This window comes from Centrocercus urophasianus, unplaced genomic scaffold (assembly GCF_019232065.1).
Source record: "Centrocercus urophasianus isolate 14NV4802_14NV808 unplaced genomic scaffold, USGS_Curo_1.0 seq_47, whole genome shotgun sequence".
Classification (NCBI taxonomy): Eukaryota; Metazoa; Chordata; class Aves; order Galliformes; family Phasianidae; genus Centrocercus; species Centrocercus urophasianus.
Window position 1 is genome coordinate 1180423 of NW_024885055.1, and position 21588 is coordinate 1202010.

General features: G+C 48.5%; 1 protein-coding gene across 2 annotated transcripts in view; it reads right to left on the reverse strand.

Annotated features, from left to right (window-relative positions):
• Window positions 1-285: 285 nt before the first annotated feature.
• The window catches only part of PPP1R16B (protein phosphatase 1 regulatory subunit 16B), a 48859-nt gene continuing 27556 nt past the window's right edge, over window positions 286-21588 (reverse strand). For both annotated transcript variants that reach the window (XM_042834528.1, XM_042834527.1), the window contains 9 exons: window positions 14571-14641; window positions 12275-12420; window positions 11194-11297; window positions 10776-10900; window positions 9118-9243; window positions 8704-8779; window positions 7518-7647; window positions 6807-6975; window positions 286-5866 (listed from right to left, as the gene is read on the reverse strand). In XM_042834528.1, the coding sequence (XP_042690462.1) occupies window positions 5345-5866; window positions 6807-6975; window positions 7518-7647; window positions 8704-8779; window positions 9118-9243; window positions 10776-10900; window positions 11194-11297; window positions 12275-12420; window positions 14571-14641 (1469 nt within the window). In that variant the 3' untranslated portion in view covers window positions 286-5344. The remainder of the gene's footprint in view (window positions 5867-6806; window positions 6976-7517; window positions 7648-8703; window positions 8780-9117; window positions 9244-10775; window positions 10901-11193; window positions 11298-12274; window positions 12421-14570; window positions 14642-21588) is intronic.

A 21588-nucleotide genomic window follows, 5' to 3' on the forward strand; every position in this document is an offset into this window, starting at 1 on the left:
GGAGGGCGGGCGGCCGCGGGCAGCGCCGTTACGGCGCCTTTATAGCGCCTTTGAATCCAAACGGCGCCGCGCAACGCCGCCACTGGGGGAGCCGCGCTCCGCCCCCCGCCGCCATTGGCCGCTCGTCCCGCCCCGCCCCGCCCCGCTGCCATTGGCCGCTCGTCCCGCCCCTCATTCGTTACAGCCCTCAGCTGCGAAGCCCAGAAGAACCAACGGCACTTTCTGTGTTATTAAAAGAAATTTAATATATATATATATATGTTTTTAAATTAAAAAATTCAATCTCTCTATTAAAGACGCAGGTCAGGTGCTAATACTGTCAGACATACCCTTTTGGCATGAGTTTTACATAAAATTTAAGATTTTATGCGTTGCTTCAACAAGTTAAGAATCCATCTCTTCATACTTACAGTAACAATAAAGTCAGCTCCATACAATATCAAATATCCTTAAAAAAAAAAAGTTTTAAATATATTAGACTCTGATTGCCAAAATGCCATTCTATACACAAAGCTGCTAATACAACACGCAGTCCTCACGTTCTTTCTCTCACATAAAATACACCTGGTCGGCTGGGTCTGTACGCTCTGCAGGATGGGGTGAGGGTTACTGCAGAAGGCGCCCTGTGCTGCAGTGCCAAGGCTGCTTTTGCAGTGCTGTAAAACCCGTATCTGTCTCCCGGTGGAGGTCAGTGTGTTGGTGAGGTCAGAACACGCTCCTCGAGCGTTGTCTCCTCTACCACAGCTGGAATGCAGCGCGATGTTCTGGGTCAGACGTTGCCTGAAGAGCCCCGCGGTACCCGGATGATGAGGGGGGACTGCAGCCCAGTGCCTGCTTGGGCAGGATGAACACAGCCAAAGAACAACCGGCTCTGTTGTACGGCCACAAAGAAAACAAAACTCCAGATATTAACGGCACTCTGAGCACGTGTTGGATTCTGCCTCGGGAGAGCTGCTATACCAAAAGAGGTCAAAAAGATTTGTTAAATTATCCTGATCATTTTCATTCTGGGTAACATGAAGGGAAACAGTGATCGTGGGAGAAACAAACAAAAGCTTCGATGTCTGGCTCTGAACTGCTTTCCCTTGCAATAGCAAACAGCACTGCACAGCACTGCAAGCACTCCAGAGACCAACAACAGAGTAATTTTAGCAAATATAAGGCACAGAAGTACCCAGACACAGGGAGGACACCTTCCAGCAGATGCACAACAGTTAGTCCACGGCTCACCACAGACCAGTACTGTTGCTTTCTCAGTTAAGTTATTCTTATTTCAGGATACTGCCAGCTGTATTTCAGTGTGCAAGATTTGGGTGACCAGAGGTCCAAGATTAAACCAAAAGCACACCGAATAAAACTTGTAAAGCCAGCTGGGAGATCATAAGTGCTTTCATCTGCAACCCCATGAAATAAGACCTTGCTGAGTGCACCAGAGAATTCAGTGCCTCTGCCATGGACTGCACCGATTCCTTATTGCCACTGCCCTGCCATGCTCTGCTCCTTCCCTACCAGGAGTTCCTCAGTCTCTGGTGCCCAACCACACCTGCTACAGCATCCCGCCAGCTGGAGTCCTTCCTTGGCTGAACAGAGGGTTGTAGGATTCCAGAGCATCACAGAAGTGACACTGAGCTAAAATCACATCACTGGGTATGCCAAGCACAGATCCAGGCCTGAAGTCACACAGATCCCAGCAATAGTGCTCGAGCCCTTATCTGACGTTTCATTGCTGGGACTTCCTCTGTTGAGCTTAGTAAAACAGAGATGCTATTTTGAGAGACACTTCTTTTTGCAGTTAAGTCAAGTCTTTTGACGTAGAAAGCAAGGAAGATTCTGCAAGCAGGGAGGTCATTCCCACATGCAGCTCCACCTACAGCAGGCCAGCACTGCACTCCCCACGTCTTTGCATAGCCTTCATGAACCACCACAACCTTAGGCTACTGCTGATGCAAGTGTGACCCTGATCTGACCTTGAATCTGTATTTAGAGTATTATTGAACCTAGAGTCACTGGTTATAGTGTAAAACCCCTATATCTTTCTCTCATAAGCCAAGTGCTTGACATGCCAATCAACACAATTCACAGCGTCCACGGCTGTTTAGCAAAACGAAGATCAAGTGAATTAGCCAAAGCACCTCCTGCTTTGTACTTCAGACCACTCCACTAGGATAGCCTTTACTCAAACACAGATACAGAAAGCACTACTGTTACAACACTGCTAAGTTTTACAATTAAGAGCCCTGCTCCTAGAGATGAGCTCCTACAATGCACATATAAGAATTTCTGCACGTTTTTTAATCCCCCCCAAAGTCAGCCTCTCCAAAACACGCCGCCAGAAGCAGGCTGAACACCCGTTTTACACAATCACTCATCCCAGACCTACAACCAGCAGCTCTGCAGGCAGAACTGTCAGCCTTCCCTGAGCTTATTTGGCAGTGCTCCGCAGGCACTGACCATTACATCCAGAATGTCAGTGACACAAAGGTGCTTATCTACCTTAGGTCACTGTTCCACAGTCCTCCCAAATCCTACCCTGATGCAACTTCTGCCCAAAGCCAGAGGAAAATAAAGACTTGGCTAAGAAACAAATCCTGGAGCTTTTCTCGATTACTGACTGTGCCATCCAAAAGAGAATTGATTCCATCCAACCAGACAGCACCAGACTGCAGTGAGCATGTTACCTTGCAGTGGTAATGCTGGAAGAGTCTATTATGGCCAATTTTACAATTGCAACACAAAGACCAATTAAGTGGATGATGAATAATCTAGAACCTATAGCATCTTTCTCCTGACAGTAAATCAATTGCTGGTTTGCTCTAGATCACAGTTAGATTTAAGAACTCCCGCAGTTTCACAGATAAAACAGAGTGAAATAGCAATTAACTAAAATCCATTGGTCTAAAATGGACTGGCTTCCTACAGCTTTAATCTATCAGCAGCTCTCAGAGAAAGCAAACCTCAAACTACTTTGCACTGTTGCATTCAAGCGCCTCGTTTTCATTTGCATGGAGTTACGGAGGATTCAATACACTCGATGGTACCAAACTGCTCTGAGGAGACTGGCCCAACAACGAAGGAAGGCATCAGCTGGGCTGAATTTGCACCATGTATTTTGCACCTAGTGAGTAGCAGCACCAAAAATTTGTACACTGAGTCCAGAATTCTCAGAGGGATGGATGTGAGGAGACGACCCCCAGCACCATGCGAGAGCAGAGGCACCTGAAGGATCATCTTCCCCCACACAGTGACACGCAGCTACACTTGATACCATCTCAGATGGATTTTCTCTAGCTGATCAGAGACCCACCTTTAACGAAACACAGATGCTGAAAAGTCTGCCCAGTTACCAAATTACCCTCTTTCTACCAGAGAGCGGCTTTTAATTTCCCTTGAAGATAAGCACAAGAAGTATTTTCTGGTCTTATATTGATGTGTTCCAGTCACAGAGGAGCTCAGCAGTGCAAGCTGACTGGTGCTGTGTTAGGAAAAGCCCAACTTCTCTGTTTCAAACATACAAAGAACCCCTTTGCCTTTAACTGAATGGAAGTTCAAAAAAAAAAAAAAAGAAAAGAAAGAAAAAGAAAAAAAGATGTCAGACCAACTGCTGCAATTTTCCAGTTTGCTCCTAAAGCTGTGGAGGGGAGGAACGTTACACTGATGTCTAACAACTGCAGCTAAAAGGCTGATGGGTGGAAGCCGCATTTTCTGTTGCTTGGCTGAAGCACAACAGCATCTCTGCAAGCAGGATTCAGTCCACTGCTGGCTTACAGAGACCCAGACAGGCTGTGCTCAACCTGGGATTTCAGCTGCCCAAGGCAACTCATACTCAGGCAGGCAAACACTGATGTGTGCAATAGCTCCTCTGTGCAGAAAGAGGGTTGAACGTTTACAAACAACTGCTCCTGCGGATGGAACTCATTAGCTCAACTGTGGCCATTTTTCCTTCACCCCCACAAGATATGCCGAAACTTCCACTTGCTGGAAAAGCCAATACCAAAACTGCACATTATACCACACAGGAGTTTCTCATGTGTGTCTGAATTAACATGAACTGCATGTTGGTGTGCCCACCTGCCTGCAGCAGAGGCTTCGCTCAGTGCTGCACGCTGACTCCCTGACACGCAGAGGCACTCAAGCCTTGTTCTGATGGATGCTGATGACTTCAGCATGGAAGCTAGAAATAAAGGCAAAAAAGTTTCCTGTCCCACTGCAATGTTCAACTACCAAAGCAATGATTTAAGTTACTCATCAGCCAAAGACTTCAGGTTAACGCAAGGTAACACCTACAGAGATTAGAAATGCTTTCAGGCTTTTCTGGACTAGTGTAGGCAAGCCCTTCCTCTTCGGCCCTCCCAAGCCCTGTGGTTCTGGAAATCCAGAAAAGTCAGAACATAAAGCACACCGCCCCAAGTATCTGTGCTGAGCATAGAGAGTAAACAAACAATCAATAGGAAAGTGAGATCAGCAAAAGTCCTTTCAGTTTTAAACAAATTGAAGTCTAAATAGTACAAATAAGTGTTTTAAATTACTTATCCCAATATAGACCTTTGTCAGTATTTTATTGCAGTAAAATTCTATTGCCAGGGCCCCTTATTGCAACGTCAGTTGTAAAGCCTGCTGAGTGGCGCCTGCTCCAGGAAGAGTTCTGCTTTAAACCTGATGCAGTCTGCAGCGTGAGTTTCGATGAGCAGAACAGGACCCAGCCAGCGCGTAGTTTCTGATGGTGAGCTGTCACTGCAAGGAGACACCTTGCAAACTTCCTACAGCAAGTATAGTATCTACATGTAGTATCTACACTTGCTTGTTGCTCAGCCCCTGTAGACGCAGGATCCAGATGCACGGAAATCAGCTCTGTCCACTTGCAAACCTCCCGTAGGGCTGACCTCCCCCCTGCAGGAAACGTGCATCACTTAAGAGTGAAAATTCAGGTCTGAACTGTTACCCTCAGGAAGCTCGGTTGCTTGCAGCAGCAAGAGGCTCAGATGCAAAGATTTTAATTCAGATCGCTTCTTCTTTCCAAGCCATCCCATGACTTCCAAGGATGGGGAGACAGTGCACCACACCTTCTTACCCAGGGAGAAAGACGTAGGCATCTTTATTTTTTGTTTTTGTATCATACTGATGCGTATCCCTTTCTCTCCTGAGAGCCTTGCTCCACCTGCATTACTCATTTGACTTCAATGGAAGTAACTAGCAGGGTAAAGTACAATTCAAGATGAAGGAGACTGCTTCAGTCAGGATGTCCATAACCAGAGTCTCCCCTTGGAATGCAAACAACCTGGCCGTGGCGATAGATCCTACCAGCCCACTCCCTTCTCGTTTCCTCCGAGGCGAGTAACAGGTGGAACTAGGAAATCCTGCAGCACCCATGCACCTTCTCTTCCATTTCCTCCATGGGAGCTTTGAATTTCAAGAGGGGCGGCTCCCCACTGGACACTGTGTAATACACTGAGGTCCCATTGGAGCTGTAGGGAGAAGTCCTGGATGCAATTAGGTGCGACTTGGCCTCGCCCCCGTTCTCGGCGACTCCCCCCGCAGCACTGCCAAAGTGAGTGCTGAGGAAGGGGTGGTTGAGGAGCTTGGCTGCAGCCCGCTGCCGCTTCAGTTCAGAGAGCGTCTGGTGGCCCTGCTCCTTGTAGGCACCCCAAAACTGCTGCGCGTCGGGGAGCGCGGGGCTGCCGTAGGGCAGCACGTGGCCTGGGTTACCATCAGGGTCGGCGTGCATGCCCCACACATCCCCGTTGGAGAAGGTGTATGGGTAAGTGCTGGCAGAGGCCATGAGTCCATTCTGGAGGGGGATTTCAGAGTCACACTGGGTGCTTTTGTTTGCTAACTCCGGAAAGAGGGAAGAGCTCTCCAGCAGTGAATTCTGCAACAAGAACACATCAAAAAAGAACATCTGTCCCCTGTTCTCCATCATACAGGTCATCCCTGTGACAACTTCCTAAGCCAGCTCACACTCACTCTTTCATCCAGAGGTAGTGCAGCAAAACCACTGAATTCACCCACCAACTCTAAACTGCCAGGAGCCCCAGGCAGGAACACGGAAATGAAAAGGCAGCTCTGGAGAGACCTGATCCTGGCTTTTCAGTATCTAAGTGGGGCTGTAAGAAAGGGGACAGACTCATTAGCAGGGTCTGCTATGATAGGATAAGGAAAAGTGCTTTCAAATTTAAAGAAGGGAGATCTAGACAGGTCGTAAGGAAAAGTTTCTTACAACGAGGGCAGTGAGCACAGGTTGCCCAGAGAGATGGTGGGTTCCCTGTCCCTGGAGACACCCAAGGCCAAGGGATGTGGCTGTGAGCACTGATGGAGATGTGGGTATTCCTGTTCACTGCAGGGAGCTGGACTGGATGGCCTTTAAATGTGCCTTCCAACTGAAACAATTCTATGATTCTAATTCTATGTCTGCATGGAAGGACTCCAAAAAAAAAATATGGGCTGAGAGATACACATGTTAATATAACACAATAAAAACTGAACTAAAACCAAATAACTGCAAAGCAAGATAGCGGTTTTTCTGTGATTACCAGTTTGTTAGCTCTAAGGAGAAATGCGTGTGTCACAATAGACTTCTGTTTCTTCTGGACACTGTGGTTCACTGGGGCCATATTTCAAACTTCTCTATGCCACTGTAAATCCAGAGCAGCCTTCCCACTGGAGTGGGATATCCCACTTTAAACTAAAATTTGGTCTTTTGCTCAAATCTGACACATGAGGCTTAGGATTTCTTTTCAGCCTCCTCCCATCCCAGGAGCAGCGTTACCCGCCCTCTGCTGTGACTCCGTAAGACAGAAGAGATTCCTTACGGGGTCTGTGTTCTCCTGGTCAGACCGAGTCTCCCCAATTTCGCCAATGAGACCCGAGTTCCTTCCTTCTTCTGCTGCCCCCAGCTGCTGCCACACGATGGCCTCTTTCTCGCACTCCTTCCTGTAGAGGTTTGTCCGGTCGGAGAGGCTGGCCCTCCTCACCACCTTCCTGTTGGGCAGGGGAAGGAGCACAGAGCTGTGAGCAGGGCATGCAAGATCTCCTCACCCTGTAGCTCTTCTCAGCCTCTCCTCGTGCTTCCTAGCATCTCCCACTGGAATGTAACGTGAATTTAGTTTCCTGGTACCCACACAAAGCAGACAAAGGCACTTGTGTGGATATTAACGGTGGGAGGAATTTTAAAGAGTTTTAAAGTCACACTGCAAAGGTGGGTGATTTTCAAGAAAAGAAAAAGCGAGAGGTTTTCAAGAACCACAGAGATGTGGCACTGAGGAACATGGTTAGTGTGCATGGCGGGATGGGTTGGGGTTGCACTTGGTGATCCCAGTGGTCTTCTCCAACGTTAATGATTCTGTGATCTCACACAGCTCATCTAATGGATCTGCTCCACAACCAGTGGAGTAAATACAGAGGGCAAAGGCCCAGGGTCTGTTTAGAGAGCTCTGTGGTCAGCAGGACTGCTTTGATGTCTAGAGAACACCTTATAAAGACATTTGCAAGCAGTGTCTGAAGATAACATCTTGGCCACTCACCCCCGGCTGCCAGTGCTGGAGGTTCTTCGGCTCAGGGAGGATTTATGCCTCATCTGAGATTTCATTATCACATCGTGCTTGTGTTTCAACTCCAGAAGTAATACTTTGAACTCCTCTTCCTCACACAGATCTAAGGGACACGTAAACCAAGGCACTAGTTAGAGCATTCAAATGCGGTGCCGTTAACAACATGTTAAAGATTATGCCTTCCTAGTAAATAAAACTCCAAATGCTCAGAGGAAGGAGGGAAATTTAAGCAAAATATGCTTAGGCACATTTGTCTCCAAACAAACGGTGGTAGGGACGACTAAGTGGAATCAGAAAGCAAGAGCTCTGTGGCTCAGCTTTGCAACAGTCCAGCTATTCAGCCAGGCTTCATCGTAACTCCGGTAGCAGGCTGTGCCTTCTCCTGTGAATGGGTGAAAGAGATATCAAGCAGTGTCTCAAAGCTTCAAGTGGAAGGAAAATACATTTCCCTAACTATCAGCCCGTACCTCCCCTGAGTGCAGCTTTTTTTAATTTCTCCAAAATTAAGGAGAATAGACGAAAGCAGAGCAGTCGTGGTAGGAGACAAGAACTTCTATCCTTCAAAATGAGAACACGTGGATTTTTCAGTTAAGACTCAGAAAACCTTTTGGCAAAAGAAAACACGGCATAAGATTGTAATACTCTTGGCCAGGTGCTAGCACTTTGGCACTTCTACTTCCACTCTGTTCCAGGAACTGTGTGTGTTTTTCTTCTCCAGCCCCAACAGGTTCCCACACTTCATTGCATCAAGGCAGAGCTGGAGACATCTAAGTCTTAGGGCTGCACTCAACAGTTTCAGAAGTGGTACTGCAAACCCTGCTGCTTGGGGCACATCCAAGACCACAATGAAGGAGCGGGTAGACTCCAAAGCACAGGAATTGTGGGATGACATGAGCGCAAAAAAGATAAAAACTCAGAGCTCAAGAAATGAATTTTTCTTTTTTTTTCTTTTTTTAAATGAGTAGGAGGAACTATTTTTAGAAATAATGAATCAGGCTCTTTAAAACTTCAGTCCCCCAGCTTTGATTCTAGACATCTGAAAAATGAAAAGCTAATGCTTCTGAAAGCTCCATCTGAAGACCCAGTAACCTTAAAGCAAAGAGCTTCTGAACGCCTTTCTTAGTAACTTTGATCTGCTTTTTAATGTTAGTAAGCTCACCTATTGGCATCTCATCCAAAGATGTCCTGGCACTCAGGCTAGCCCCATGGGACACGAGTAACTCAGCCATCTGCATCTAAAGGAAGGGAAAGAAAGCCAATTGACAGAAGTATTTGAGGCAAACCTTTTCTGCCTCAAAACTGAGAAGAGGCAATGGCATGCATACTCAACTCGCCTCAAATTATTCTGGTATGTACACAATGTTAAACACAGTTCCCACCATTCACCACACAGACATACTCTCCCAACCTTTCTCAGCAAAAGGTTCTTTCTGGAGCTCCAGGGCTATCATCTGCCACCGTGCAGCAAGCTCAGTCCTAGCACAGATTGCTCCCATTGGCAGAGTGCTCCACGGTCTGTCCAGGCAGAAAGCAATGTCACCCTCGCAGCTGACATTTGCATCAAAATCCTCACCTGTCCCCAGAAAGCTGCAGCATGAAGAGGTTCCCAGCCGTCCCAGTCCTTCACATCCAGGCTTGCCCCCTGATCAAGAAGGACTTCAGCTGCGTGCAGATACCCATTGGCTGCGGCTATGTGCAGCTAGGAGACAAGGAAGAGAGCATGAGCCACCTGCAAGGATCATGAATGGGCATTTTTTACAGCAAATTTCAGTGGAATTTTTGTATAGCATCTGAGTCTAAATTTACACGGGCAGCACATTCCAAATTTTGCAGATACATTTCAGGTCAAAAGCATCTTGTTTCCATGACTGAAACTTAGTGCAACCTGCATGTAATTCTGTTTGGAAAGGCAAGTGCTTAAGATCACTTATGTACATGGGTTAAAAGCATACTGTTTTCTATTTTAAATCAAGGTCTCCTAAGTACTTCCCAGTCTGTAAGCAAATAGCACCATCAAAGTGCAAACCTGCAATGGGGAACATCTCCTGCCGTGAACTCTGCACTCTCCATGCCAGCAAACATCTCTTCTTCCCCACCAAGGGCTGGAGATGTGATTTGCTGACCAACTGCCCAGCCTGCTTTAGTCAGCGCTCCCTTTGTGTGAGCACACTTCCAATCTCTTCTGATTGCTTTCACCATTTGAAAATCAGAAACATTTACATCTGTGGCTACTTTAAGTTAAAGGAATCTGACTTTTTCAGATCCCAGCCTCCAGCTACACCCGTCGCTCTGAAGACATCAATAATAGACTCCCATTCTCCACCACATTTTGTGCCTCTGAAGGTTTTCACAACTGCTGCCTGCTGCTGCCTTTCTGAGCACAGCACTGACCTGGGCACTGTTCTGAAGGCACCAACTCCACTCAGAGCTCATTCTTTTTCAGCTGTGCTGACAAGAAGCACAAAAGCTTCTTTTCAAGGTTTTCCCACATGGATTCCACCACAGGAAGCTATACACTCATCTGGAAAAAAATTCTAATGCTTTCTGACCGTGAACGGTTGATTTTTACATGAATTTTATGGCGCTGGGTCCTACTCTCTAGAGGTCACGTGGCTTAACAAGGAGTCAGTTACCACTCAGAAGCAGTCAGACAAGCAAATGGGGGCTTGAATCATAGAATCATAGAATGGGCTGGGTTGAAAAGGACCACAATGCTCATCCAGTTCCAACCCCCTGCTATTGGTGATTGGTGTTGCCAACCAGCAGCCCAGGCTGCCCAGAGCCACATCCAGCCTGGCCTTGAATGCCTCCAGGGATGGGGCATCCACAACCTCTTTGGGCAACCTGTTCCAGTGCATCACCACCCTCCGAATGAAAAACTTCCTCCTAATATCCAACCTAAACCTCCCTTGTCTCAGTTTAAAACCATTCCCCCTTGTCCCATCAGTATCCACCCTCATAAACAGCCATTCTCTCTCCTGTTTATAGCTAATGATAGATAACTTGTTCCAAAAAGGGCAGGGATAGGCAGTAAGCTGTGCTGGCTTTGCTCATGAGCTGTACTCATTTATCCTACATGTCAAGACCAAAACAGAGAGAACAATCCAAACAGCTTCCTTGCTCTTCTCAGCAACCTGTCTGTGTTGCTGCTGTACCACTGCCTGCCACAGGGCAGGTTTCATCGCCCGCAGGCTGCAGGAAGGTGAGATGAAGCCATGCAGTTTCACTCACCAGCGTGGCACCTTGGGCATCAGTCCTGTTCAGGTCCTGGCCAGTCGCAAGTATGTCATGAATGTCGCAGATCATGACCTGCTCCGGGGCAGCCCGCATCTCATTGATTTTTTCCTGTGTAATTCCTGTTAAAATTCCAGTTAAAGAGTTGGGAAGGGTCTTTGTCTCCAGTGGTTGAGTAAAACTGTATTCATGACTCCTGGCTGGTTGGTACGGCCTCAACGTCCTTTTCAGAGGTGAAGGGACTTCACCATCATCATTGTTTAGGAATCAGAGAAACTAAACAGAGGCAAGTGCCAGAAATCTATGGCAGGCACAGCTCTCTGCTTTTCTTGAGGGGCCAAACAAGAGCTGAGAAGGTAATTTTTAGTGCTACATGGACCCGCTTCTGTCTTTTGCACGTTCTCAATCTCCTTACCCTGATAGGCCATGCACGTCTCAATGACATCCAGGGTTGGCTCATCCTCACAGAGGTCGTAGGGCATGTTGCCATCCGCGTTCACCGCCAGCAGGTCTGCTCCGCTGCGAGGGGAAAGAGGCGTTAACAGAAACGACCCGGGACATCCGAGAGCTGGCAGTCCAACACTGAGATAAACACTTACTAAACCCTGGCTGGTTTTTGCTAGCTGCACAAATGGCCCCAGCCTTTATGTCAGTGAAGAAAGATTTAAAACAGCCAAAGAGCTACAGATGGGGAAGACAAATTCCAAACGTGGATGAAAGGCAGCACCTCCTTCATGGGCTGGGGGTGCGTGAGGCACTGAGCTGCTCCTGGTCCTCACTCTCCTCCTGGCACCAAACACTCCATCAGCTTCTCAGTGACAGAAATCATTCATTTGCTGAGTTTCTGCATAAGCATGCCAAGCAATTACCAGGTGCTCGTTACCTGGGCATCTGGCAGTCCTTGAAAGAAAAGTTCACAAGGAACAGAGAAGCTGTAAAAGACAAGGGCTGAATGGCAGAGGGAGCCTTCTGTCTAACCAAAGGACCATTGGCAAAAACAAAAAAAATATAGAAAAATCACCCAGTGCCAGGTTTATTTTTCTGGTTTTCCAAAAGCAATTCTCTAAGCCTCCATATCAACTCTACCCCACAGGGTAGAAAACTTCCAGCACCCTCTGAACCACATCATTTTAATTATCTATTAAGTGGTCCTTAGTTGACCTCTGCTATTTGGACAGTTACCAGCACTGGAAGGACAGTATCCACCTGCATTTACATTCCAGGTCCTTTTTCTTTTTTACCCCAAATTTGGCCAATTTCAGTTCAGTCCCAAAAGCTTCATAAAACTGAGTCAAGCCTACTGGGGTTTTACCACGTTTCCTCGGCCCTCCTGCTCTTCCTCCTCCTCTTCCCCAATGCAGGAAGGGTTCTTATCAACAGCCTGGGAGCAGGCAATTACCATCTCCAAGAGGTCCCAAACAGTCCCAGATTCCACCAACAGAAGCTGTGGGTGAAATCAGACTTGCCAAAAGGGACAGACATAACAAGCCACCTACTGCTGGATGAGGATCTTCACCAGGTTGATGTGACCACACGTGGCTGCTGCATGCAGGGGAGTCCACAGCTCGTTGTCCTTGGCATTGACATTGGCCCCATGGCTGAGGAGGAGCTTAACAATCTCTTCATAGTTGTCTATGCAGCACTGTTGAGGGAGAGATGGAAACAGATTGGTTTGGTTTTTTTACTTTGGGAAGAAGAGGGCTCATATCTGCTCAGTTGCACCTGGACACAAGGACCTACTCTATGCTGCAGTGCTTGGCAACAAGCATCTCCAACATCACATTCAGCACACCCAGGTCAGAAAGACACTGTGCAGAACACCTATGATGGATGGACTGAAGGTCACTGATGTTCTACAGGACCTTGTTTGGGGCTGAAGCAGTGGGGGAACAACAGCACATATATATATAGCTGCTCCTCAGGGTCTTCTTCAAGAGCAAACACAGCAGAAATTCAAGGTAACCAGTATGGCCACATACCAAGGGATGAGCTGACAAGCCAACATTCCCTCTTCTTAGGGAAAATCCCCCACAGTGGCATATGATGAGCAGCTCATAAGCAGCTCATGCTTCCCACCAATGTCATCTGAAGAGACACAAGCTGGATTCCCAGAACTATGAAGGACTCCATGGGACATCTTTCCTGGAAGACTTGATGCATTCACACCATAGCCCAGAGGCAACCTGCAAGGGCCCTGGCCATCTTCCTCTGGGAAAGGTGGAATTTGCTTTGATCCACCTCATGCTCACTCTGTGACTTGAATGCACCCATGAGACACCAGAACAAGATTTGTCCTTGTGCAGAAAGCCTGCTCGTTGGCTGTGTGTTGCTGCAGACCCACGCACTGCAGCACAAGGCTGCCAGGGGCTGATCTACTCCCACAGCAAGCATCTCGGCAGCGACAAGCACCCTGTGTGTATTTCTATTTCTGTTCACTATTTATATGGGAAAGTGAGACTAAAATCATGCCTGTCAAGCAGCCAAGTTATCACAGAAGCATACACTGCATCCTTTCCTGGAAGCCACTGGTAATGGGCATTTGTGATCATTTGGCAGCTTCTCCCTGCTCAGGGATTCAATTAATTCTTGTGAAGGCAAAGCTCCACCTTGATCACCAAATGAACCTTTACCAAAACTGATCCTTTAGTAGACAAAGCACTTCAGGGCTTCAGCAGCCAGCGGTGGGACACCTCTGGGTGCCCTCCAGGAGCCAGCTAGCCTTTTCAGGCCAACATCCATCCAGCTCTGAGAACAAAAGCAACGTGCAGAAAAGATGAAAATCCCAAGTGAGTAGGATTGTCTAAATGGAGAAAAGTCACATTCCAGAGCTACACCATTGCTTTGAGAGGAGGTGGTGGCTTCCAGGCACAGCCTGGGGACTGTCCCAATGATGGCTCCAGAGCTAATTAACATTTTTGTCTGGCTGAGGTATTCTGCTCAAGGTTGCAGCTCTGCTTTAAGTTCCAGATGTCCCGCTTACTTAGAAAAAAAACAATCTTCCTGAGATGGAATGATTCTCTTCAAAGATCCAAGATTGCCATGAATAGGAAACAAGGACAGACATCCTTGAAATGAGGCACAAGTCCAAAACAGCAACAAACCAGAAGGGACTGGGTGTCCTTGTACCCAAACATGGATAAAGTGAGGAGTGGGACACCTCCCCAAACAACCAAAGACCCCCACATAAGTGCAGAACGCTCAAATATGTTATGTACCCTTGCATTTACATAATGCTATGAATATGCAGTAGGTAGGTGTGACTTAGGTAGGTGTGCACTGAAAACCTTTTGGACTAGAAATAGAAGCCAGTGCAGAAATTCTGCACATCTGATTTGTGCACCCTACGCAGAACAAATCAATGTCTCCTCTCTAAAGACTTGGCTTTTTGAACGTGTTTGGAGAGATTTAAAATTGATGACACTGAGGCTCTGGTTCTGTGCCCCACGATTCACAGAATGGGGATGGGGCTATAGGAAGAATAACAAACCCTCATGGCAGGAAGGCTGCGAGGAAGGATGCAGACTTGCAGCAGGATGACAGCCCTGTGCTTTAATGCCATCAGCTGTGGCCCTCACACAAACCAGCCCATGTCCTTGAGCCAACAGAGAGCTGTGGGGGCTCCTCTGACCCCTTCTCCATCATTTATTTAAACCCATTCCAAAGCAACAGTCAGTAGTCTACCAATGTGAGTTAACATGCTGGATCTCAGCCCACAGACCAGAGCAGCGTGGCAAAGTGACCCAGCTCTGAGCAAGCAACAACGCCTGGGAACACTCCATCCTGCAGCCTCACCTGGTGCAGTGCGGTCAGTCCGTCCTCGTTGCACAGGTCAGGACTGATGTTGCTCTTCAGCAGGTAGCACACTGCAAAGAGGAAGAGGAGAGCAAGGTCAGAGCAGGCACCCACTCCCTCAGCAGCCCTGGGCATCCTGCTGGCTCCATCCAGCAGAGAGCAGCAGCACACAGCTTTCTGCCCAGCCTCCATCCAAAGGAGGCTTTATGACAGCTCCCATTTCCATGTGGGTGTGCAGAACAATTCACGTTTTCATCTTTTGCTTTGTGACCTCTGCGTGCTGCAAGGGCTCTGAGGTGGTCAGAGAGCCCAAGGGTCTGGGTTTCAACCATGAGAGAGAATTCACTGTGGGAGGATGAGGTATTGCCTCCAGAAGCCATCAGCCTGGTTAGTACAAGGCACCCAATGCACTCAGGGGCCCTGGCACATTAAAACACACCAGGGTTGCTCTGGACCCCTAGCATGAGTGGTTGGGTATTTGAGGAAAGCATGCCAGAGGCTTAACTTTTTGATTGCTGCTTTGGGGGGTAAGGATAAGATTTATTCCATTAAAATGCAAATTTTGGAAGCACATAAAAAGCCATTAGCCCTTAGGTAAAAGACAAAGTTTGCTTTGAGGTGCAGCTCCTCCATGGGGGTAATAGCAATAAGGCAGAGGAAGCAATCTGACAGCAACAGCAGGAACTCTTCAAATTCAACTCCACTGACAGGTCGGGATGATCCACACCCATCTTCTGTTTGCTTTCTCACTCCTTGCTTTTTCTCCAGAGATTTCACTACCTAGTGCTTTTCCCACCCCAGATGTCAGTGCCAGCACAGGCAGAGCAAGAGCTCGTAGCTGCTCCCCTCGGGACCAACACAGCAGCAGATGCTGCAACCCCACCTGATCTGCTGGCAAGGAGACTGAGCAAAACCAGAGCTGCAAAGTAAGGAGCAGTAAAAGGGCAGTGAACTTCAGTGCTGGCAATGATAACCAAGAGCAAAGGCAGTGAGCTCTGCAGCCCCACGCAGCTCTGTGCTGCAGCCACGAGCAGTAGTGATGAACAAAGCTCTGTTCAGCTGAAGGCACACTTACAAGACAGTCAAATCGAAACCCAAGTGAAATTCTGTGTGGATGCCACCAGTCTGAGGCATGTTTCCACTTGCTGGAAACAATACGAAGGCATTCAGATGTGCAAGAGAAAACCAATACCAAATAAAAGAGAAGACAGCAAAGAACAAAACTCACCCCATGCAACTGCAAAGCCCGAATCCTGGCTGTTTTTTCCAGCTCGGAGGCAGTGCAGGAAGCCCACATCCATACCCACGCACCCAGCTGCAATAAAAGCCCTGACCCCACACATCCATGCAGTGAGGGCTGACGATGGGCAGCTTCCCCACAGCTCTGCTCAGCTGTTACTTACTGTGGATGCTCTGCCATTCAGGCTTTAACTCAATCTGAGCCATTGTGGAGGCCCTGCGTACTAATGACACACAGCCCCATAATCACGTTTCCTGATTACGGAGATTTGGACAAGTAGATGCTGGCAGATCAACCTGCAAGTGCTGCCCCTCCATGGGGAGGATGTGGTGGCATAAATCCCAGTTGGCTATGGAGTAGCTTTGTGTGACTCAGTCCCTTCCCTCCCAGCTCCCGGCCCATGCCAGGCCACACAGGCAGGAAACCCACATTCCAGCTACAGGGACATGGATAACCTGACAGCAGCTGCCGGCTGCTGGGTGGGGAAAACCTCAGCACACTGCAGGTGTGAACTCCTCAACCTCAACACTTCCGATTAACTTCTTGCAGGGAGCTCTGTGCTGAAATGCTGAGCTCCTTCAAACCTGTCCTTCGTGTGGGTGGGGAGAAGGGGCCGCGTGCGGGGATTTGCTTCAGTACAGGTTGTGGGAAGAGCTTTCAAAAGCACAGCAAATGAAGGCCTGAAAATGATCACAATGAGAGTGGGATGAACAAATTGTTGTGAATAATTCATTGCAAATTACACTACCCGAACCATCACTCAAATGCATTTTCCATTATTCTGCCTGCTCTGCCTCTAATTGAGCCTCTCAACACCAAGGTGGAGTGCATCAATCTTCAATTTATATTTGATCATTCACATCTGTGCTGAGCTGCATGGAAACCGCTCCCACAGCAGCCGTGAAAATACACCCGGAGTGGATCAGGCTGTAAGCTCCTTTGTCACACGTCCTGGGACAGCCTGGGCAGCCCCCTGCACACAGCCAACTGCTTCTCACAGCCTCACTTCATGCCACAAGCCCATCCACCAGAGGGAAAGCAAAAAGCCACTGCAAAGCCCCCCCCCAGGGCAACGGGCTCTCACCTTCCGAGCTATCACAGCACCATCGCTGGTCATTCTGTGAATTCCTGCAGAAATAGCTGTTCCAGAAAAGTTCCTCAAGTAGACAGAGGCTTTCCCATGGAGAAAAATGCCTCCGTGAGCACAGATTCCCCTACACGAGTGAGCTGCACCACCCAGCTCTGGGTGCGCTCCCTTCTGTACCTGTTGCCTGCATACCTCAGGTATTACTGGCTCATAAAATAAAAAGGCAACTGCTGCTGTGGAGGGAGGGAAACAAACAATCACACAACACCAAAATACACATCTTTTGATGAGATTCCTCTCAAAAATGCACAGTGGCAAACCATCCAGCTTAGGACCAACCTGTGTGCTCCATGCACGCAGCTCTCCACTCTTACAGATCCAGGCTTACATTGGTCCTTTGCACTCAGTGACTTCTTTGTGAAAGTGATGCTGAAACTCCTCTATTTCACCTTCCCCGCTCCTAAAGGTCACTGTTAGAAACTGCTGCGCTGAGATTTCGAAGGCAGTGGAGAGATTCTCAGACGTTCATGCCTGCTTTTACAGAGTAAATGCTGAGCTGTTTCACCTGCATTGCTGCGAGCTTCTACACTCCCACCCAAACACGGCTCCAACCACTAACACTGCTCAGAACTGCTCCCTACACCGTGTGGGCAAAGGTCCCAACCCTGAGCCTGGCTGAGATGTTTGCTGTGCAGGGGAACCTTTGCCAGAAAGACAGCACTGAGGCAGTGAGCGCTGTGCCAACAAAGCACCCAGCTTCTAACACAGCACGCTGTGACACTCCTGTTTATGAGCACTGCTAAATGCAGAGCAGCTACTGGATGAGCTACAGGAGCATCACCCTCCTCTCCTGTAACACACACTGGGAGCCCACCCCAGGTCGGGGACAAACCCCGCAGCTCCCTGAGGCTTTCTGAACCATCAAATGACAGTTTGCACACCTAAAAATAAACACGGCCCATTTTGTCTGCTGAGCTGAGACATCCATTGCAGCTCAGCCTTTTCAGGAAGGTTCCCAGCCTGCACAGACACCTCCCACCTGGTTTACAGCCGGGCACACGCATTCCTTCCAACACCCCCACAGAAGCAGGGAGGTTTGGGAGGAGGCCAGCAGAGCCCTGCATGCCTCGTGCCACATTCACAGAGCAGTGAGGCAGCCACCTCCTGTGCAAATGCACCACGGTCTCTTCCCAGCCAGCCTTCATTCACACCAAGCGAGAGCTGCTGACAACTTACACGTTTGTTTAATGCATGCAGTCCAATACTTTCTCCCCCTCGTAGTGTCTACTTCAACCATTTCTGCACCACGTTTGGACTCCTATCCATCATCACAGTACCGTGCACCGAGGATAACACAGTGCAGGGACTACTGCCCAAAGAGATAAAGCACTGTGACCATTGGGCCACTGGCCAGGCCCTGCTGCAGACCACATTTCTCTTGTTCTGTGTCTTCAAGACTTCAGGCTCACAAAATCCATTCAGCGCTAGTGATGCTGAAGCATCTTTCTTTTATGGCTGCCATCCACCTGGGATTATTCAGATGAGTAACGCTATGCAAGCTACCCATCTGCAGCCAGCACTGCACTGAGGATACAGCAGAAACAAAGCCAAATTCATTCCAATAGAGAAAATAAAAATTACAGGATGCTGCTGCCTGACAAGCCCTCCTAAGGATGCGGCATCACATGAAAAAGCATCCCCTCCTCCCATTCTGCTCACCCTAACCGTGACATTGGTCCATGCTGGACATACTAAACACATAAAGGGAAGCTGAATTTATTTGCCTGGTTCCCATTCCTCATCTGTTATCGGAAGAATAAATAAATCATTTTGGTATGGTTTTTAAACAGATGATGAGCTTGAAGGGATGAGTGTTTTATATAACCCTCAGGCTCAGCTGCCTTCAGCAGGATTGCTGCGGGCAGGCAGCCAGGAAAGCAGATTCCCCAATATCATTGTGACAGTGACACCTGGGCTGCCCACGAGCCTCTTCTCTCTCTAAGAGGCATTTTGGAGTATTTTCTAAGAACTGCAACTACCTGAAGAGACCTTAATAAAAACCTTTAAGTCAGATTTATAGAGCTACGGGTCAAGGAGACCAAGGTGAAGTTCCCCATTAGTAACTCAGAAGCTGCAGCGATGAGCTGAGCAGTGCAGGGCTTTGGGGTGCTGCGATGCTCAGCGCGAGGCACTGCACAGTGTGCAGGTGGGACTGGCCCTCTTCAGGTTGGATATTAGGATAAATGTCTTCTCAGAAAGAGAAGATGCAGTGGCACAGCTGCCCAGGAGTGGTGGGGTCACTGTCACTGGAGGTGTTTAAGAACCGTGGAGATGTGGCACAGAGGGATGCAGTCAGTGGGCATGGTGAGATGGACTGAGGTTGGACTGGGTGATCCTGATGTTCTTTTTCAACCTATGATTCTCTTTGGAGGGTCTTTGGAGCCAAGTGAGACAGCAGTGTCCATATGGAGCTCCACAGGAAGCTGCAACCCACCTGCAGCTGGCTCCTTATACATTGGGTTCAGTGTGCAGACCCCTCTGCTTCAGGCAGAATTAGCTGAAAGACCTACAGAAGCAATAAATGCTTCACCAGAACTTTCTCCTCTCCCACTGCTCTGGGCTCTTCCAGCTTTCTTCCCCCCCAAAGCCATGATGCCAGCACAAATCCATCCAGACAACACAACATTAAAGACTTTCATCTGAACAGAGGATCCCACTTAAATACCTGTTCAAAGGCTACTTCTGATGTAAGGGACCAAAACCTATCTACTGAGATTGCAGCAGGCATTGCCTGTGAAGTCCATACCAAGCTTATTAGAAAATAAATCTTCCAGGGCACAAACAAAAGGCGGTAAAAAAATTAATTGGCTTTAATAGCAATTACAGCTTAGGAAGTGTTTCAATAAAAGGGAGCAGAGGTGTCAGGAGGTACATTTCTGCAGCTGTCCCAGAACACGAGGAGCTCTCCATTCCATTATCACAATAGGCAACAGGCAACAGGGCCAAGGGCAGAACTGCACAACCACCCCATGCTCTGCACACAAGCAGCCTGCAGGACTTGCAACAGGATACTGCAACCTGCTCTGTACAGCAGGAAATAGTTCCTATTGCTGTTTTACAGCGTTATTAGGTTCCAGAGTCAACAGCCCATTCCCCAGCTCGTGTTTCAGGCATTTATGGGCTCAGCTCAGCAGCTGTACGCTGACCTGAGCAACAGGAATGCCTTCAAGAGGCTCAATTATAAAACAGGAAACATTCTATTTGGAGTAACAGAAAAGAGGTTGTGCTGGAGGGGAAGCATCCCTGTGCTTTTCAAGCTGTTCTGCATTAGCACAGAGCAATTCCCCACAGGGAAAGCTGCTCCCCAAGCACAGAGTATGTCCTGCCTTCCTCTGCCTCTGGCTTTTTTTGCACCTTCTTCACCCTTCCCAGCACCCGCAATAACCTTGATTAGCACTTCTGGGTTTTTTTCTTCCTTCAAAGTTGCCTCCACGTACTACAGGATACCCGGAATGAAGATCTTGAAGACACTCAAGATCAAACCCCACACTCATAACACAGTCGCTGCAGTGCCTGCCCTGTGCAGTGTGCTGGGATGTGCAGTGCCACAGAGCCCTCTGACCCAGCCCTGTGCCATGCAGCCACAGCAGGAGCTGCAGCAGCCCCGTCCCCCTGCCCCAGTGCCACCCACTGCCGCCTGCACAGGGACTGGGGACACAGCAGGAGTTACAACCTGCTGCATCATCACCCCACCTGACAGCATGGCTTCTTACTGGAAACGCTACACTGCCGGAAAGGAAACGGCTCAGTAGAAAGTCCTTTCTTAAAAAAAAATAAGAAAAAAGATTGTAGTTTCCTTTTAAGAAGCAAGCACTACAGAAAGAACACTTTCACACGAGTTAAGCAGTGCCCTGAACCGCACCAGGGAAATACCGGCTGCTCCTCTGCAGCCCTCCTGGAGCAGCCTGCAATTATTCAGCAGCGGATTTAAGTGACGCATAGATTTGAATTTCAGCAGAACTCTCATCCAGAGAGCCAGCAGCAAGGAGCTCCAGGCCCTCTCCTGGGATTTTACCACCAATGTTTGCCTTGTTTCACAGATGTGACACCTCAGCCTATGTTAGAGCAAAGGCTCCAGAGGTTCGGCTTTCTCTACCAAGGTCACAGTGACAGCCCGTGGCACGGCTGTGACAGCACCATGAGCCCCAGCTCCAAGCATGGCAGTGCTCCTGCTGTCCTCTGCTGTCCTCTCCATCAGTCAGCCCTGAGAACCGAGTGAAGGAACTGAATTTGTTGTGCTCACAGCAACACAGCAGCCTCACTCTAGCACAGGCAGCTGCCCCAGCCACCAAGCAGCTGCAAAGCCCCAGCCACCCGAGCAGGACCTGGCCTGCAGGCACAGCATAGCTTTGTACCGCTGTGCACCCAGCAAGCCTAACTCCAGGAAATATCTGCACAGCCTGCCTCTTCATGCTGCAGGCTTGTTTTCAGTGCAACCAAACCCACTACTAACTCAGCACATCAGCACGCCACTGTTGGAGGCTATGGAAAAAGGAAACAGTGGGAGAGCTACAGGGCCTCCTCTCTGAGCCTTTGGCAACCACAAACCACTGTCAGAGCAGTCAGAGATTATCCCTGAAGAACATCGACAGAGGTAATCAGTGCTGCATGGAAACTGGTTCACATGTTTA